This window comes from Nelumbo nucifera, chromosome 5 (genome assembly GCF_055504915.1).
Source record: "Nelumbo nucifera cultivar China Antique chromosome 5, China Antique-T2T, whole genome shotgun sequence".
Classification (NCBI taxonomy): Eukaryota; Viridiplantae; Streptophyta; class Magnoliopsida; order Proteales; family Nelumbonaceae; genus Nelumbo; species Nelumbo nucifera.
This window is the reverse complement of record NC_142653.1, coordinates 8,126,012-8,141,901: the sequence shown is the minus strand read 5'-3', so window position 1 is coordinate 8,141,901 and position 15,890 is coordinate 8,126,012. Positions and strand designations below refer to the sequence as shown.

Genomic DNA, 15,890 nt, shown 5'->3' with positions numbered 1-15,890 from the left:
TAGGGTAAAAATTCCCAATTATTTACCAGTATTTTTTCAAAACAACAAATTATTTATATATAGTACATTTCAGAATTATTTGTCTTTTTTATATCTATCAAAATTAATTACTTCAGGCATTTTTCAAAAATACATCAATAAACAAACAAAACATGTGTTAGATCCTAGCGATTGTTAACAGTTAAGGTTTAAGTATTAATGCGATCCAATATGTATCATTATTTATAATACCAGAAGGAATTGGAAACTAACAATCCTGATAAAATTCCAATCATATCCACCATATATCAAACTATCAATAATCAATATATATGGTGCTTATAATATATCATTGACAATTTGATACTCGATTGTTACAAGCTGATCCCCTATTCTTAGAAACACATTACAAACCCATTTTTTTAAGACCATTGAAAAATATTCAGATTACAACCAAGATGCCAATCCATTACAAATTCATATGTAACAATTACAAACCCATGCTTAACTATCATAAACCTATATATTCAATTATTACAAGTCATATGCTCAATTAGTTCCCTGCCGTATATGAGACACTCAATGAGATGGAAGGCAAGTGAGGATGCCCTACAATCAGCAATGATGGTATGAATGTGCCAAAGAGAGGTTTTCAACCTGTTCAACAAGAAAGAACAAACTATTTCTAACTCGCCTTCAATAATAATAGAGAAGAAACCCATATACAAAGAGAAGGAAAGCCCTACATATATGGTCTAAGCCTCAGCTTATGAGCTTTCAACGTTGAACATGCCTGTAGCGGAATGGCCCTAGCATAAATCAAAGGGTAAATTACAAAGATCCCCCCACGTGCAGGTCGAACGGTTCGACCCGTGATGTTATAAATAAATTAAAAATATTTATAGATAATAAAAAATAGTATAAAATTAAATAAAAAACAAAAAGATACAGAAAATAAAATCATCTAAATAAAAAAATAATACAATACAAAATACATAAAAATATAAAAATAAAATACAAAAAATTCTAAAAAATACAGAAAAAACACAAAAATAAAATCAGAAAAATAAAACAAAAAATACAGAAAAAAAAACTCTAGAATGTAAAGTCCAAAAATGAAAAAATCCTTGACCTAAAATAAAGATTCACAGAGATAGATTCCCCTGGCACCAAAATAAAAGGGGAGAAATATGAGAATTCACTCTAGAATGTTAGATTGCAATGCAACCAAGATTGATCTGTAAAAAACTTCAATACACATTAATTTTACCTAATTGATCAAAAAAATTACACTAATTTTTAGCTGGAAGTGCTGAAAACTCGCCTACTATAAAGCCTGAAAGTGATGCAAAATGCAAATTGCTAAAAACGCTAGCTATCGCCGGTCGCCGTTAATCACGGCCGGCCGGTGCGTGTCGCCATCGAATGCCGAAGGTGCTGGTTGCCGCTACAAACTTGCTTGCCGCAAAGCTTGGAAGTGATGCAAATCGCAAAAAATGATGGTCGTCGCTACAAACTTGCTTGTCGCAAAGCTTGGAAGTGATGCAAATCGCAAAAAATGCTAGCCGTCGCTGCAAATTCGCCGTCACCAGTTACCGTTAGTCGCGGTCAATCGGTGTGTGTTGCCGTCGAACGCCGGAGGTGCTGGCCGTCACAGGTGATCGGTTGGGTGTGAGGGATGGCCGCCACTGCAAACTCGCCTACCGCAAAGCCTGGAAGTCCTGCAAATAGCAAAAAATGCTGGCCGCCGCTACAAATTCGTTGTCGCTGATCACTGTTAATCACCGTCGGCCAGTGTGTATCGCCAACAAACACCGAAGGTACTGGCCGCCGCAGGTGGTCGGTTGGGTGTGAGGGCTGAGAGGAGGGAAGAACGAAAATGGGGTTATAACCCTACATTCGATTAATTGATTTGGGATGGGGATATTAAAGGAGTTTTATTTTTTGTTTTTTATTTTATATAAAACATTGAAAATAAAAAAGAGAACCCGCGAACCGCTAGCCGGGTCAACAGTTTAATGGTCCGACCACCCAGGTTTGCAGCTTTTTGACTTTTTCAACGCTTTTTGAAGATTTCCGATTTTTAGTGTAACCGGACTCGGGGGCGTGATTGGTTACCAGTTTTTTCGGTCCGACCGTCCAGTCCAGTCTGGTTTTGAAAACCATGGTTAGAACCCCATTTTCATTCTTCCCTCCTCTTAGCCCTCACACCCAACTGACCACCTACGGTGGCCAATACCTTCGGTGTTCGACGGCGATACACACTGACCGGCGGTGATTAACAACGACCGGCGATGATGAATTTGTAGTGGCGGCCTGCGTTTTTTGCAATTTGCAGCACTTCCAAGCTTTGCGGTAGACGAGTTTACAACAGCGGCCATCCCTCACACCCAACCGACCACCTGCGGCGGCCAGTACCTTAGGCGTTCGATGGCGATACACATCGATCGACAATGATTAACAATGACCGACGACGGTGAATTTGCAGCGGCGGGCAACGTTTTTTGCGATTTGCATCCCTTCCAGGCTTTGCGGCAGGCAAGTTTGCAACGACGGCCAGCACCTCCGGCTTTCAACGACGACACACACCGACCGACCGTGATTAATGATGACTGACGACGGCTAGCGTTTTTTGCAATTTGCATTTTGCAGCACTTCTAGGCTTTACGGCTGACGAGTTTGTAGCACTTCCAACTAAAAATTAGTGTAATTTTTTTGATCAATTAGGTAAAATTAATGTGTATTGAAGTTTTTTACAAATCAATCTTGGTTGCATAGCAATCTAACATTCTAGAGTGAATGCTCATATTTCTCCCCTTTTATTTTGGTACCAGGGGAATCTATCTCTATGAATCTTGATTTTAGATCAATGATTTTTGCATTTTAGGACTTAACATTCTAGAGTTTTTTTCTGTATTTTTTAGAATTTTTTGTATTTTATTTTTATATTTTTTATGTATTTTGTATTGTATTATTTTTTATTTAGATAGTTTTATTTTTTGTAATTTTTTTTGTTTTATATTTACTTTTATATTATTTTTTATTATTTATAAAAATTTTTTATTTTTAATTTATTTATGACACCACGGGTTGAACCGTTTAACCGGAAACTGGTCCCCTAACCAGTTCTGTTTCGAGTTCGTTTTTGAAAACCATGTTCTAGAGTGAATGCTCATATTTCTCCCCTTTTATTTTGGTGCCAGGGAATCTATCTATGTGAATCTTGATTTTAGGTCAAGGATTTTTACATTTTAGGACTTTAACATTCTAGAGTTTTTTTTTCTGTATTTTTTACAATTTTTTGTTTTATTTTTCTGTATTTTTTAGAATTTTTTGTATTTTATTTTTATATTTTTTTTATGTATTTTGTACTGTATTAATTTTTATTTAGATAGTTTTATTTTCTGTATTTTTTTTGTTTTTTTATTTAATTTTATACTATTTTTTATTTATAAATATATTTTTTTTTATTTTTAATTTATTTATAACATCACGGATCAAACCATTTGACCCGAACGATTGAACCGTTTAACCGGAAACTGGTCTCCTGACCGATTCTGTTTCCGTTTCATTTTTAAAAATCATGATTAAAATAGACATTCTAGTAGTAGAAATGCAACAATAAATTAAATGGCAAAATTGAGGGTAAAATCGTAGAGAAGAAAGCACTTGCATCAAGAAAGACCATTCCACCCGGTCGTACGCTTTTCAAACCATGCTTCATTGTTATATTGATACTCACTTGAAATAAACCAACCCTACTAACCCATACACAAACCGTTACAAACTCATATTTAATCATTACGAACCATTCTTAATTGTTGTCGATACATTCCTACCAATTTCCAATTTGATTTTTTTTTTTATAGATCATTTCAATTTTGAATTATCTCCCACTAAAAACATTGTTGTTAAGACAAAAAAACTCAAAACACCCGAATAAAAGTTAAAATTCATCTACAAAGTTCTAAAATAGCAAGTCGTCAAAATGAAATGTGCTTTATATTTCAACTTTTAAATCCATATGTATCAACCTTTTCTTAATTATATCACCGTCATCATCTAAGCCTTCTCCATGTGTTTTGCCACATGAATCTTGTTTTTCCATTCATTTTGTTTAATGCTATATTCTTAATTATAGTATGTTATAATTTTCTTGATTTTAAGTCATAGTTTAATTTTTCTGCTATTTACCAAAGTCTCCTTCATGTATCATGAGATTCACGCTTTACATCTAATCTAACTATATTCTTATAACGACTCGGGTGCTTAGGAATGGCTTCTTTTTTGACATGTGTTGCATGACAACACATATCCCTCCTCCATATCTCCCTCGACTTACCCTTACCCTCATTGGCTCTTTCTCTCTCCTCCATATTTTCACAGACATCCTTTGTCTCTCTCTAGACTTCACCCAAGGAGAAGCTTGCCTCCCCTGACTCTCTCTCTTTCTTCCCTTTCTACTTTCTCTCTTTCACTTTATCTTCTCGAGATTTTCACTTTTTTCCCTTCTGTGTTTAGACTGTCTTTCCCTCTCTCTTCACAGACCCGAGAGGTCTCAGGCTGACCAGCCTCTTCACTGACGATGGGGATATCCCAACACTGACGCTGAGTGATAAATTTGACGATGAGTGGCCCAGCATGAACTACGACCCTTGTGGCACGTGTTCCACTGTGATCTCGAACCCGTTGCTTATGTTAAATGGTTGCCTTGCCGAGGAAGCCATGGGTTTGTTCATCTGCTGAGAGAAGCTTGAAGCTTGCCAAGGTCGCGAGCGATATCTTCATTTACTAAGGCAAGGGATTTCTTCGTCTGTTGAGGTGCCATTGTTCGACAGTAGCTAATCTTGGCCTCTATAGTCAGGTATTTGCCTGTGTCACCTTCTTATTCTTCTTCTTTGCGGGTGTTTTGAGTATCCGCTTCAGGGATGCTGGTCATTTGGAATCTGCTTTATGGTTATGTTTATTCTGTTTTTGACAAATCTGCTTTAGGGTTTTGCTATTCAGCGACAATGGAGTATTGTTCCTCTCCTTTTTCGGTGATGTTTGCAGCGCAAGGTCTATGGAAGCCTTGATTTCAAGGTTGTGCATCACCTTCTCGAGATCTCTTAGAGTGATTATGGTATGCTTTTCAAAGGTTCAGGGTTTCTCTTTATCAGTTCAAGCTCTATGAAAAGATACGGATGAAGATATGGCTTCTTCTCTTTGATTAGCCACAGGTTCGTAGTTTCATTAATAGGGTTTCTCTCTACCGGTTCAAGCTATGTCTGGGTTTCAGGAGCGGTTTTTTCAAGGGGTTTCTTTCTGAGTTCTTCTTGGGTGATTTTCTTGCCTACTCTCTTTCTCTCTTTGTCCGAGAGAAGCGAGTTTCTCTCCTTCGTATCTCCATTTCCATTATCCTATTGCTATAAAGGATTTCTTCTCAATCAATGTCTTCTTTGTCAATAAAGGTGATTTTGAGCTACCCTACAACTAATTTCCAAGGATTTTGTGGATATTTTTTTCTCTATTAGGGTTTAACGATGGAGGGTTCATCATTTTTTTCATTTTCCTTCTTTCTTTTATTATTTTACTCACGATTATTCATTTCCCCTTTTTTACCACTTGTGAGGATTGTTCCCACCGCTACAACAAACCCAAATCCATGCCATCGAAGAGCAACAACAAGCCATAATAAAATCTTGATATGGGGGTTGCCTTGGTAGGGTTCTTCATTTTGGGACAGAGCTTCCTACCTATGTTTGTTTTTGTTTGAGCTAGAGTAAGAATTGGTACGGTTTTGTGCTTTCTTTTTCCCTTTTCCACTTGGGCTTCGGGCTCCCTGCTTTAGCTGTAGTGCAGTGGACATTTTCCCATTAACGACAGTTAAAAATCAAATGTGATGAATGTATTCATGATTGTTGATCTTTGAGTTTCAAGAAGTGTGCGACAGTTATAATTATTCTTTTCGTCAATTTGTTGTTCATGCTGCTCTTGGTGAGTTTAAAGTAACCACATAACTTGGGACCACCTTGACTTATATGATATAAGATGAAATAAATGAATGATTGAACGACTGTTTTATAAAAAATCTTATTATATGGACCTGGTTGACACATCTTGGGTCTGAGGTCTCACTGTAGAAAAATTGGTACATCACTTATAGTTTTTATTCATCATTTTCTAGAATTATTTTCTTACTTTGCTTTTTAGTTTGTCATCATATGTAGAAAGAAAATAAGGATTTGCTTCACTTTATTATGGTTATGGTTTTAATTTTATAGGGATTTGGCTTTGGGTTGCTACAGTTATTATATGAATAGATCAATTATTGTTTTTAAATTATTTTCTTCAGCCATATTGGCAACTTTCTAACACTAATTCATTCTTATTTTGTATTTGAAGTGGAAATCTGAGTGAACCATTATTAAAAATTGGTGTTGATGTGTCTCTATCTGGATATCCAACTTTTCATTCCCTTTCTTTTTTATTTCAGAAGGTTTGAGGTGGATGTATACCACCATCAAAACTTGATCTTTATGTATCTCTATATCAATTTGTAACAACTTCATTATGTATCAATTTGTGGCTACTTGGAAGAAAACGATATCTCACACAAGCCTTTACATCTATTATCTAAACAATGAATATGAGTTTATATGACTTTTGGCATTATATTTTCAAGATTGTTTTTGAGAAGTTATATGTTTTTAAGAAGATAGAGATGAGCAACTATTACTCTGAAAGTTGAAGTGTGAATTGGAGTAGTCATGTCAACTATTGTTTTAGGCTTTAATCCATGGATTGAATAGGCATTAGCATTAGTGCGCATTAATACAAAATAGTCATAGGAAGAATGAAATTGAGGAGAAAATGTTATTCAATTTATAGAAGTGGATTGATGGAGTGACACTACAGCAGTTGGTAGAGATCCCAACTCTGCCAAAACTAATGAGCAAATTGTTCAAGGGGAGGTTTCCTCTCCAAGCTTCGTTCTCTTTTTCTCCACTGTTGTTATATGTAGCATGCACAGATTTCATACTAATTGCTAACTCCTGACATCTGTTCAACAAGGTACTTTGGGAAGAAGTGAATTTATTAGATAATAAGATGCATATGATCATTAACATTTTATTTATCATGATATTTTGTCGAGGTCCTATGTCGGGGCTCCTATCTATTACATCTTTTAAAATCAAAACATTTTTTTCATAGATTTTTGGAAACTCCATTTTGACACCCCTCTTATGATTCACTTGGTTGTGTGATGAGCAGGATATGCCGAATTTGGCAATCAAATACAATAAGGTGGTTTAGGAGGAAGATGAGCTGCCACTAGAGATTGATTGCAAATGTTGGTAGAGAAGACGCCAAGAAGCATCTGGAAGAACATGTCCCTTGATGTCACCAAATGTAGCCCAGACTAGAACCATGTTAATGTTAAAAAGTTCTTTTTCTATTAAAAGACAAGGAGTGACAGTCGAATTAACAGGAAGTAGACCTGTCAAAAAGTTGACCCAACCCAACCCAATCCGAAAAAACAGAGTTAGGGTCCCATATTTAGTTACCTGAATGTGAAAATGACCCAACTCAACCTGTTGACTCGAGTGTCAAGTCTAATTGGAGTTATTTATACCTTGTTAGAAGTTTCCACTCTTTAATTTTTTTCTAGTTAGCCTTTATTTTTTATTGTTTACTCTTTAAATTGTTAAATATTTAAGTTTTTTATTTTATATTTGGAATTTTAAGGTTAATTTTTTTAATTTTGATATTTTTCAAGTAATTTTTCTTTATTTTTTTTAAATTTCAATTATTTTTTGAGATGACCCGAATTGAGTCATGGGTCAACCCTAACCTGAACATTTACATAAAATGATACTTAAAAAACTTGATTCAAAAAGTTGTTTCATAAAACTTAAGAACGAGCAAGTAAATCACATTATTGTTGTTTATGAATTTTATTCACATTTTCCATCGTGTGGATGTAATGGACCGACTATAAGAATAATTACATGCAATATTATACTCTTTTTACTGTGAAAACTTAAATATAATGTCCTTTTGGCTATTTCAAAATTTAAGATTAACCAATTAAGTCGCATTGCTATTGTGTGTTATACAAATAATTGGCCCATAATTTTAACAAAAATAACGAAGTGCTATTGAAAAATTGTAATTTTAATTGCTATTGTATCACTTGCTATTGAAAGTTGAATACTTGAAAGGGGTTTATTGGCATATTGCGATTTTATTACCTACCATTCAACTATTGAAATTTCTCATGTTTCTTTAAATTGTTCTATTACTAAACTCATGTAACGGGACTTGTCCATATCCATGTCCAGCTAGGGGTATCAATAGACTGGTGTTGGGTTGGACCTTGACCAAATAAAAAATCAATTTGCACAAATTTGACACCTCCTAGCTTATACACCCTCTTAATAAAATTTTGTAAGAAAAACTTGTATTGTTCACATAAATTACAAATCGATTTGACATTGATAGTTTGTCCCTTGCTTATATTCATGCCTTTGACCATAGTCCCTCTATACTAGATAAACCCTTGTACTAAGATTGTTAAATACTTGGATGAATTATTCTTAGATAGTCCAATATTTTTTTTTTCAGTTTCACATTTGGATTTGATCATCTATGAAATCATTTTTTATTTTAAATGAAAGAAAATATAAATTGATTTTTTTCTAACAATTGTACATTTTTTATCTTTTTTAAAAAACATAACATAATTTGATTAGTTAAATGTAAATAATTTGTAATTGATAGTCTTCTCACGGGCCCCCTCCGCTAATAATCTATTAAAACATATGTTTCTTGTGTGTATATTAACTTGTTTAGGTTTGCTTTACATAAACTATTAAAACATATGTTTCTTGTGTGTATATAGCTTGTTTAGGTTTCCCTTACATATTCACACCTTAATTTTTTTTTTAAGTATCCATTTGCACCCGAAGATAAATTAGAATCTACATTCAAATAATTTGCACTCCTACACTTTTGCACCATTAAAAATTGCATTACAAACAAATTAGACCTAAAACTCTGCTTTTGTCACTATAACATGGTAAGAAAAGTATTCTTTGTTAAATTTTTACTATATTTGTACCTCTTCTATTGCCAAAATGTTGTTTCTTAACCTTTTGCATAGAGAGAAACCATGCTCAAAACAAGGATCAAAGTATTAGTATTGGATATTGTATTGGATAGCTTAGATGTAGATACAAATACTGGTACACTTTGGAAACAGACAGAAAACTTGGAAACACTTAGATATGATAATGAAACACGTAAAAATTCATAAATACATTAACAAAACTAAATTTAAGGAGAAAAAGCCACAAATAATATATAAATATATAGGAAGTGCATATTTTAATGGTGTATCAACATAGTGCGATACATAGATATCATATAATTTTAGACAATGCATTAAGCATGAGTACAAAACACAAAACATATGCACCTATTATATTTTAATTATTATATCAATTATTTTTACTTTTTAAAATTAACAAAAAAAAAGCAATCAAATATAAATTTATAAAAAACGTTAATATACATATAATATGCAAATTTATAAATTTTAGATACTAAAATAATTATTTTATTATTAATATTTTTGTGTAAATTTCTTGAGACTAAATCATCTTTTTGATATAAATGGCAATCTAATAAATTATTTATTCCATTAATTCATAAAATACTAATAATATTTTTCCTCTAAATTTTTATTTGGAATTATTAAACACAAACATGTATTATTTATTGAATTACATATGGACATTAAAATTGATAAAAATTATTTTATCACTTATTATCATAAACAAGGTAGTTTAGTGGTTTAAGGTTGCATTTAAGACTTAGCAAGGTTTAAAGTATCAGAAACATAAGGTGTATCAGAAAGATAATTTTAAGAGACATATCAGGAGACACTTTGGATATGTATGGATATAGACGAAAAATCAAGATATGCATAAATATGCTAAAAACATAAATAAATCCTAAAAAATATATTAATAACGATAGTTACAAACAGAAGTTGGGATCATGGTTTTCAAAACCGGACTGGACTGAATGGTTGGACCGAAAAAACTAGAAATTGGTCAGATGACCGGTTTCGGTTTTCCCCAAAACCAGAAATTTGCCCAAAACCATTGATTTTGATCAACAAACCGCTGACCCGGGCGATTAACCGTTTGAACCATTTTGACTGTTTTTTAATTTTTATTTTTTTTGTCAGAATGGGTAACCGAACCCCTGACCGGTTCGGTCTCCGAGTCGTTTTTAAAAACCATGGTTGGGATTGAAAAGATAGGAGATGAAAAACAGAACGAAAGCAGCAAAATAGCTTTTGTACAAGATTCAACAAATGATAGGCAATCTACAAATACTTCTCCCAGCAAGGGAAGGGGAGAAGTAAAAGTAAAAGGTATAAGCTCAATAAAGAATGAAAATAGTAACTGCTAGAATAAAGAATGTAACTGCTAATTGCTAGTCTCCCTTTACTGCCGCCAAATACCAAATGTTCAATAAAGAATTTGTAACTCAATTTGCACTCAATGCTAACAAAGCTGCAGGTACAAGTAAAAGGTATAAGCTCAAGAGGAAAGGTAATAATGGAATCGCTTACAAATGCATAACCAAGAAGGTATGCCCATTTAAGTTTAAATTCTTCTTTTTTTTTGTAAAAAAAAAAACAAAGCCCCCTTGCTGCAGGAATCCTTTACATATTAAAAATTTGGAACTTCAATGGTTCAACCAAATACACTATTAGTCAGAAAATATCAGATAAATTATGGGACATCTAGCTCAAGTGAGCTATCTGACAATGCATTGACCGCATCATCCATATACATGCCTGAAATAGGCATATACCGGTGAAGAACCCTAACAAAGCCATTTTAGAATATCTTCTATTTTCCCATGTTCATAATGTGCGTGAGTTTGTACCCCCACAAACAGATATTAAGCATTGGAGATATAATGAAGAAAAAAAATAAACATACAATGACATAACTATAGCCTATGCTCATCATCATCATCATCATCATCACTACCATCATCTAAGCTTTATGCCAATTATATGGGGTCGGCTACATAAATCCTGTTTCCCCATTCCATTCTGTCTAGAATAATATTCATTGTTAAATTATAAGCACTTAAATCACTTCTTACTACTCCAACCCAAACCATGGCCTATTGTAATATCTAATAAGAAATTGCAAATAATAACTAGGCCTAGCTGCAAGTTGTCTGACCAGCCACAATCTGGGTCTCATGGCAGGGCAATGGCTGGCACTATGTAACATATGCTTCTCAACCCTGCCAAAGGCCAGCTGGTTAAGCACCATATGACTTCCAAAAGATGAAACCAAGTGAAATAAGTCCAACAGGAGCTTGGTAGAAGAGGGGGAAGAGGTGGGGGTGGGGTGGTGGCGGGTGGGGATAAAAAGAGGTAATAATATAAGAACGAAGGATATCAATATTTATAAAATAACTTTATTCAGGCAGATGGACATGTTAAGAGATTGTCATATCTTTTTCCATGATCAGTAACACAAACAGATCTCAAGCATTCCTTTCAAGCATCTTATTTACATGGATTACTAGCCCAAAGGACATTGACCACAAGCTCTGGATTTTGGGCTTCTGCAGTTTCATAGTCATATGGAAGCAAATAGAAGAAAAGAAAAATCCAAACTTGAAAACACTGAAAAACATGCAATAGCCAAAGGTCAAGATGCATCAGTCACTACTCACTAGGCAACTTTCTGAAAGAACTTTTTCCTTTAATCTGGTTTCGAACAATTAGATGTCGATTTAGATGGAACAGTTAAAATTTTGATTTCTATCCCCATATCTTCATTTCTCTTCAACTTAATTTTATTTAGCCTTTTATCAAGGGATGTATATCATACTAAAATTTAGGAGAATCCTCAAAGGACATTACAAGGATTAACCATTTATTCTAAAAATTATGAAATTTCTAACACAAATTATAATATATAAATAGCAGGATGTTGTCCTAGACAGACTAAAAGAACCAACAGTTAGGGTGACTCCAACAGCATTATTAGCAGATGGTTGGGATGCATATCCCTGAAAACTAACATATATGATAAATATTACTAATAAATGAAGTTGTATAATCACATTGTTTCTGAAATGAAGCATAGCACAGATGATTACATTTGTAAGATTAAGGATGGCACTGGATTAGGTAACCACCCCTACCTACTGGGACCAATTTAGTATGTGAACTAATTGGATTAGTATGGTGTCATGCTAAAGAATTCAAATCCATGTACCTGGAAAATGGTTCAAGATTTCTGTAAACATTAAATATCATATGTTGTTTTTCTGTTTTTTAAAGTTATCACCTGTGACTCCAGCCATCTTTTTTCAGGTGAAAAAGATAGAATAAGAAAGCTGTGAACTTCTAACTTTGCTTAGTCTGTTACTTCCTGATCCAAATACAGTTAGTTATTAGTTGCATAAATGCTAATATATAGCATAGCATATCCATGCTATTTTTCTCAATTATGAATAAACAGTTCAAATTAATATTTTACACTTTGCAAGTTCCCGCAACCTATTATTCCCTATTCCAAGTTAAGCCCCTTTAACATTATCCAAGTTAAATCAACTTCAGACACATATGTAATCACCACTGTAACATAAATTGCATCATTCATTCATTTCAGAATCCTAAAAAACTTGTCACAACTCACGAATCTCGCTAGCATTAAGAACTTTAGATAGTATATGCACGCCTTCTCTCATTTGCATCAGAAAGTATAAATATAGAACTCCATAACTCAATCTAGAGAAAGCTAAGCTACAGATCCCACAAATAGAAAAGAAAAGAAAACTTTCTAGTAATGCACCTTACCTCAATTAGAATAATTCTGGAACCATTTTTGGATATGGAGTTTAAAGACAACAAAGAAGATTGAAATATAAATAAATAAATACTGATGAGTGTTTATATCAGCTTACCAATCAAGCTTAGGACGAGCGATACCCAGAAAGTCAACTGAATAGACCGATTATATTGGATCTGATATTGAGACCTTTGAAACTGTCTGTGACCAGCTCCAATCCAACCATGGAGTTGCTTATCATACGAGGCATCATAGCCATAAAGACAGCTCTTGTTTCTTTCGTAGCATGCATTAATTCCCTTTGGTAAAAGAAAACGAGGAAAAAAATGACAAATAACAGAAGACAATTAAACATGAAATAATCAATAACTGTATATTTAATTGCCAAAAGTATAAAGGATTTGTGAAATTTTCTCACCTGACTCAATTGATGACGATCTCCACCTTTCCACTTCCTAAAAACATTTTTTGACCATCTCAGTTTGGCCACCAGCCCTAAGATTACCAGGAACCCGGAGAAAAGTACATTAGAAGGGGACAATAACGACAGTCCAATGTCGGCAGACTCGGCACTAGCACTTGCTGTTCTACGATGTCCGTGCAACCTCTCGACCTTAGCCTCTTTGGGACTCCATTCTGCAGAACGAGGCGAATTTTTTGAACAATCTGACACTGATTTTCCATGCACACCCTGCTGCATACCTTCTTCTTCGTCCCTTTCAGGAACCGTAGCAGGAACTTTGTCCCCTCTTGCCAACGAAGATGATAGAAACAATGCAAGCTCATCCCGTTCTCCATCATCCAAACTTACCCAAGGTAGTGACAATTTTCCTTCTGCAAGGACCAATTCTTTCAATGAATTCTCAACAACCTCAATCTTACTCTCGATTGCAACAATGAATTGTCGGTGCCTGGTTCTTGCATTCTCGGCGGAGCGACCAACGTAGCTCGACTCGACTGCTCGTTCAAACTCCTCGAGCTGGCAGCATTAACGGAACAAGAATTAAATTGACCTTTTGAAAACCGTAATTTGACAAATTAGATCATGAAGTAGGAAAGCCACCTGCCATTTTGCGGTGCCAAGGGCTGCATGTAAATCCCTCCGAAGCTCGTCAAAATCGCACATGAGAGAAGCTTCATTCCTTTCGTGGATCCAGATTCTATACGTGGATTCCATCCTTTAAATACATGAGAAATTAAACTAAAATAATAGAATATAAGATATTCAAACGTCAAAATTAGGAGAAAACAAATATAAGCGGGAAAAGGGGCAACCTATGAGGAACAAGAAGATTCAACAAAATCCTACGTAATCAAGGAGAAAACCCTAATTCTTACCTGTCCGCAGATTCCTGAACTTCCTCTGCGGCGGAGAAGAATGGGTCCTTCTCCCACTGGTCGAAACTCGAAGCCATGTTCTATTAGTACTTCCTCAAAAACTAAGAAAGAGAAGCTTTTTTCTCACACTTGAATTCCCACTCTGCAGAAAATTTGTATAAAATGGATCGATGGTATCGTCAATAACTACTGTAAGATAGATGGATAGAAACATAAATGGACAGAAATCGAAGAGAGAGAGAGAGAGATAAGTGAGAGAGAAGGGGAGGAGGGGAAGAGTGGAAGACGCCTTCTCGCCTTCTCCTCTGCCCCTCTTCTCAGAGACTCGAGCGCTGGTTCTGTAGACAGGTATATGTATGTCTGAAGCATCTAATGAACGAGCGGCTTCGATTGTACTTTCATGGACAAAGTAACATGGAGACCTTCCGATCGGGATCACAAGCACCAACGGCCGGTTCTTCTTTTCGACGCATTAGGCAGAGCACGGGCACCGCTCCAGTCCCGCGAAGGAATAGCTCCGTTGTTGATGTGTTGCCTTCGTAAGTCCACATGCCGCGTCGTTCGTCATCTCTGTCATCAACCCCTCAATTTTATTTTCTAGATTTTTTATTGATTTCGGATCTGCTCCTCACACTAAACTCACAGAATGTTATAGCCGCACATCGGGAACATTTTTCGTATTTGTATGTTATTGTTTATGGAAATATTTCTATTATACGGTGGATGTGGCTGTGAGATAGGTGTTAGGAGAAGATCTCAATTCCCTTTCATTTAAATTAGCGGGGTAGCTAATAATAATACAAGAACATATTAAATAGGCAATTTTATTTATTTAGGCAGATTTGAAATTAGATATTTGGTTAAATGAAGTAAATTAATTTAATGTAGTTTAATTAATTAATTAAACTTAATTTATTAAATATGATAAATTAATTAATTGTTAATTTAATTAATCTAAATAAATACTTAAATTACATTAATTATTCAAAATTTAAAACAAATAATTTTATAATTACAATTAATAACTTTAAAATAATTAATAAAATCTAAAACATACATTTAAGAGAAATTAAGTAAGATAAGCACTAAGACATTTAAACAAGTGTATAGGGCAAGGGGAGAGAGGGATGTGAGAGAGTGATTGAATTTTTGGGGAGAGATAACACCTCAGACATTTTTGTACAATTACAATACAACTTAACTTACTGCTAATGTAAAAGAGGCGATCATGACCCTAGACCTATAATGTGAGTCATGTTGTGGCACAACACAAATTGAAGGCGGTTCGGATACCATCCATGTCGTGCCAGGCCGGGTCTTAAAACCATAGCAAATCGTGCTTGGGCAGCCCGGTCCCCTTTCTAGGTCTGGTGGCCTGGTTTCCAATTGTGTTGGGCCTAAGGCCCAAAAGAACAGGGCCATGGTGGGTTGGGCCTATTGTTTTCTTTTCCAAGTTTTTTAAACTAAAAAATTAGAAAAAATAAAAAATAACATATAATAGCAGAAAGTTAACATTAATAATAAGTTGAAAAAATTAAATACATTCAAAAAATAATACAATGAAATTGAATGAATAAAATGATAAAATTGAAGATAAAAATTACAATAGAATTGGATTAGTGGAAAACATTACAAATAACCCTAAATTAAAATTGAAAATATTTCAAACATTTGTCAAATCCGGTTCGGGCT

The 15,890-nt window shown here is 34.5% G+C and overlaps 1 protein-coding gene and 1 long non-coding RNA gene across 8 annotated transcripts; one reads left to right on the top strand and one right to left on the bottom strand.

The window, feature by feature from the left end:
• Positions 1-3,453: 3,453 nt before the first annotated feature.
• Positions 3,454-7,691, top strand: LOC104607869 (uncharacterized). 3 transcript variants are annotated; one of them, XR_002023247.2, is made up of 3 exons: positions 4,270-4,843; positions 4,972-5,429; positions 7,234-7,691. It is a non-coding gene; the product is annotated as an uncharacterized LOC104607869 (long non-coding RNA). The 3 variants fall into 3 exon arrangements; XR_737024.3 differs by having other exon boundaries at positions 4,271-4,843; positions 4,972-5,198; XR_737023.3 differs by lacking the exon at positions 7,234-7,691 and having other exon boundaries at positions 3,454-4,843; positions 4,972-6,586.
• A 2,613-nt stretch (positions 7,692-10,304) lies between these two features.
• On the bottom strand, positions 10,305-14,756 carry LOC104607844 (uncharacterized). 5 transcript variants are annotated; one of them, XM_088888031.1, is made up of 5 exons: positions 14,199-14,752; positions 13,924-14,020; positions 13,279-13,839; positions 12,976-13,159; positions 10,305-10,547 (listed from the first exon to the last, which is right to left on the bottom strand). In XM_088888031.1, exons 1-5 carry the CDS (start codon positions 14,273-14,275, stop codon positions 10,522-10,524), a joined length of 945 nt encoding a protein of 314 aa, XP_088744157.1. In that variant the 5' UTR covers positions 14,276-14,752; the 3' UTR covers positions 10,305-10,521. The 5 variants fall into 5 exon arrangements, with proteins under 5 accessions (XP_088744157.1, XP_010271912.1, XP_010271896.1 ...); XM_010273610.3 differs by having other exon boundaries at positions 13,924-14,038; positions 14,199-14,750; XM_010273594.3 differs by having other exon boundaries at positions 10,455-11,298; positions 13,924-14,038; positions 14,199-14,756.
• Positions 14,757-15,890: the final 1,134 nt, after the last annotated feature.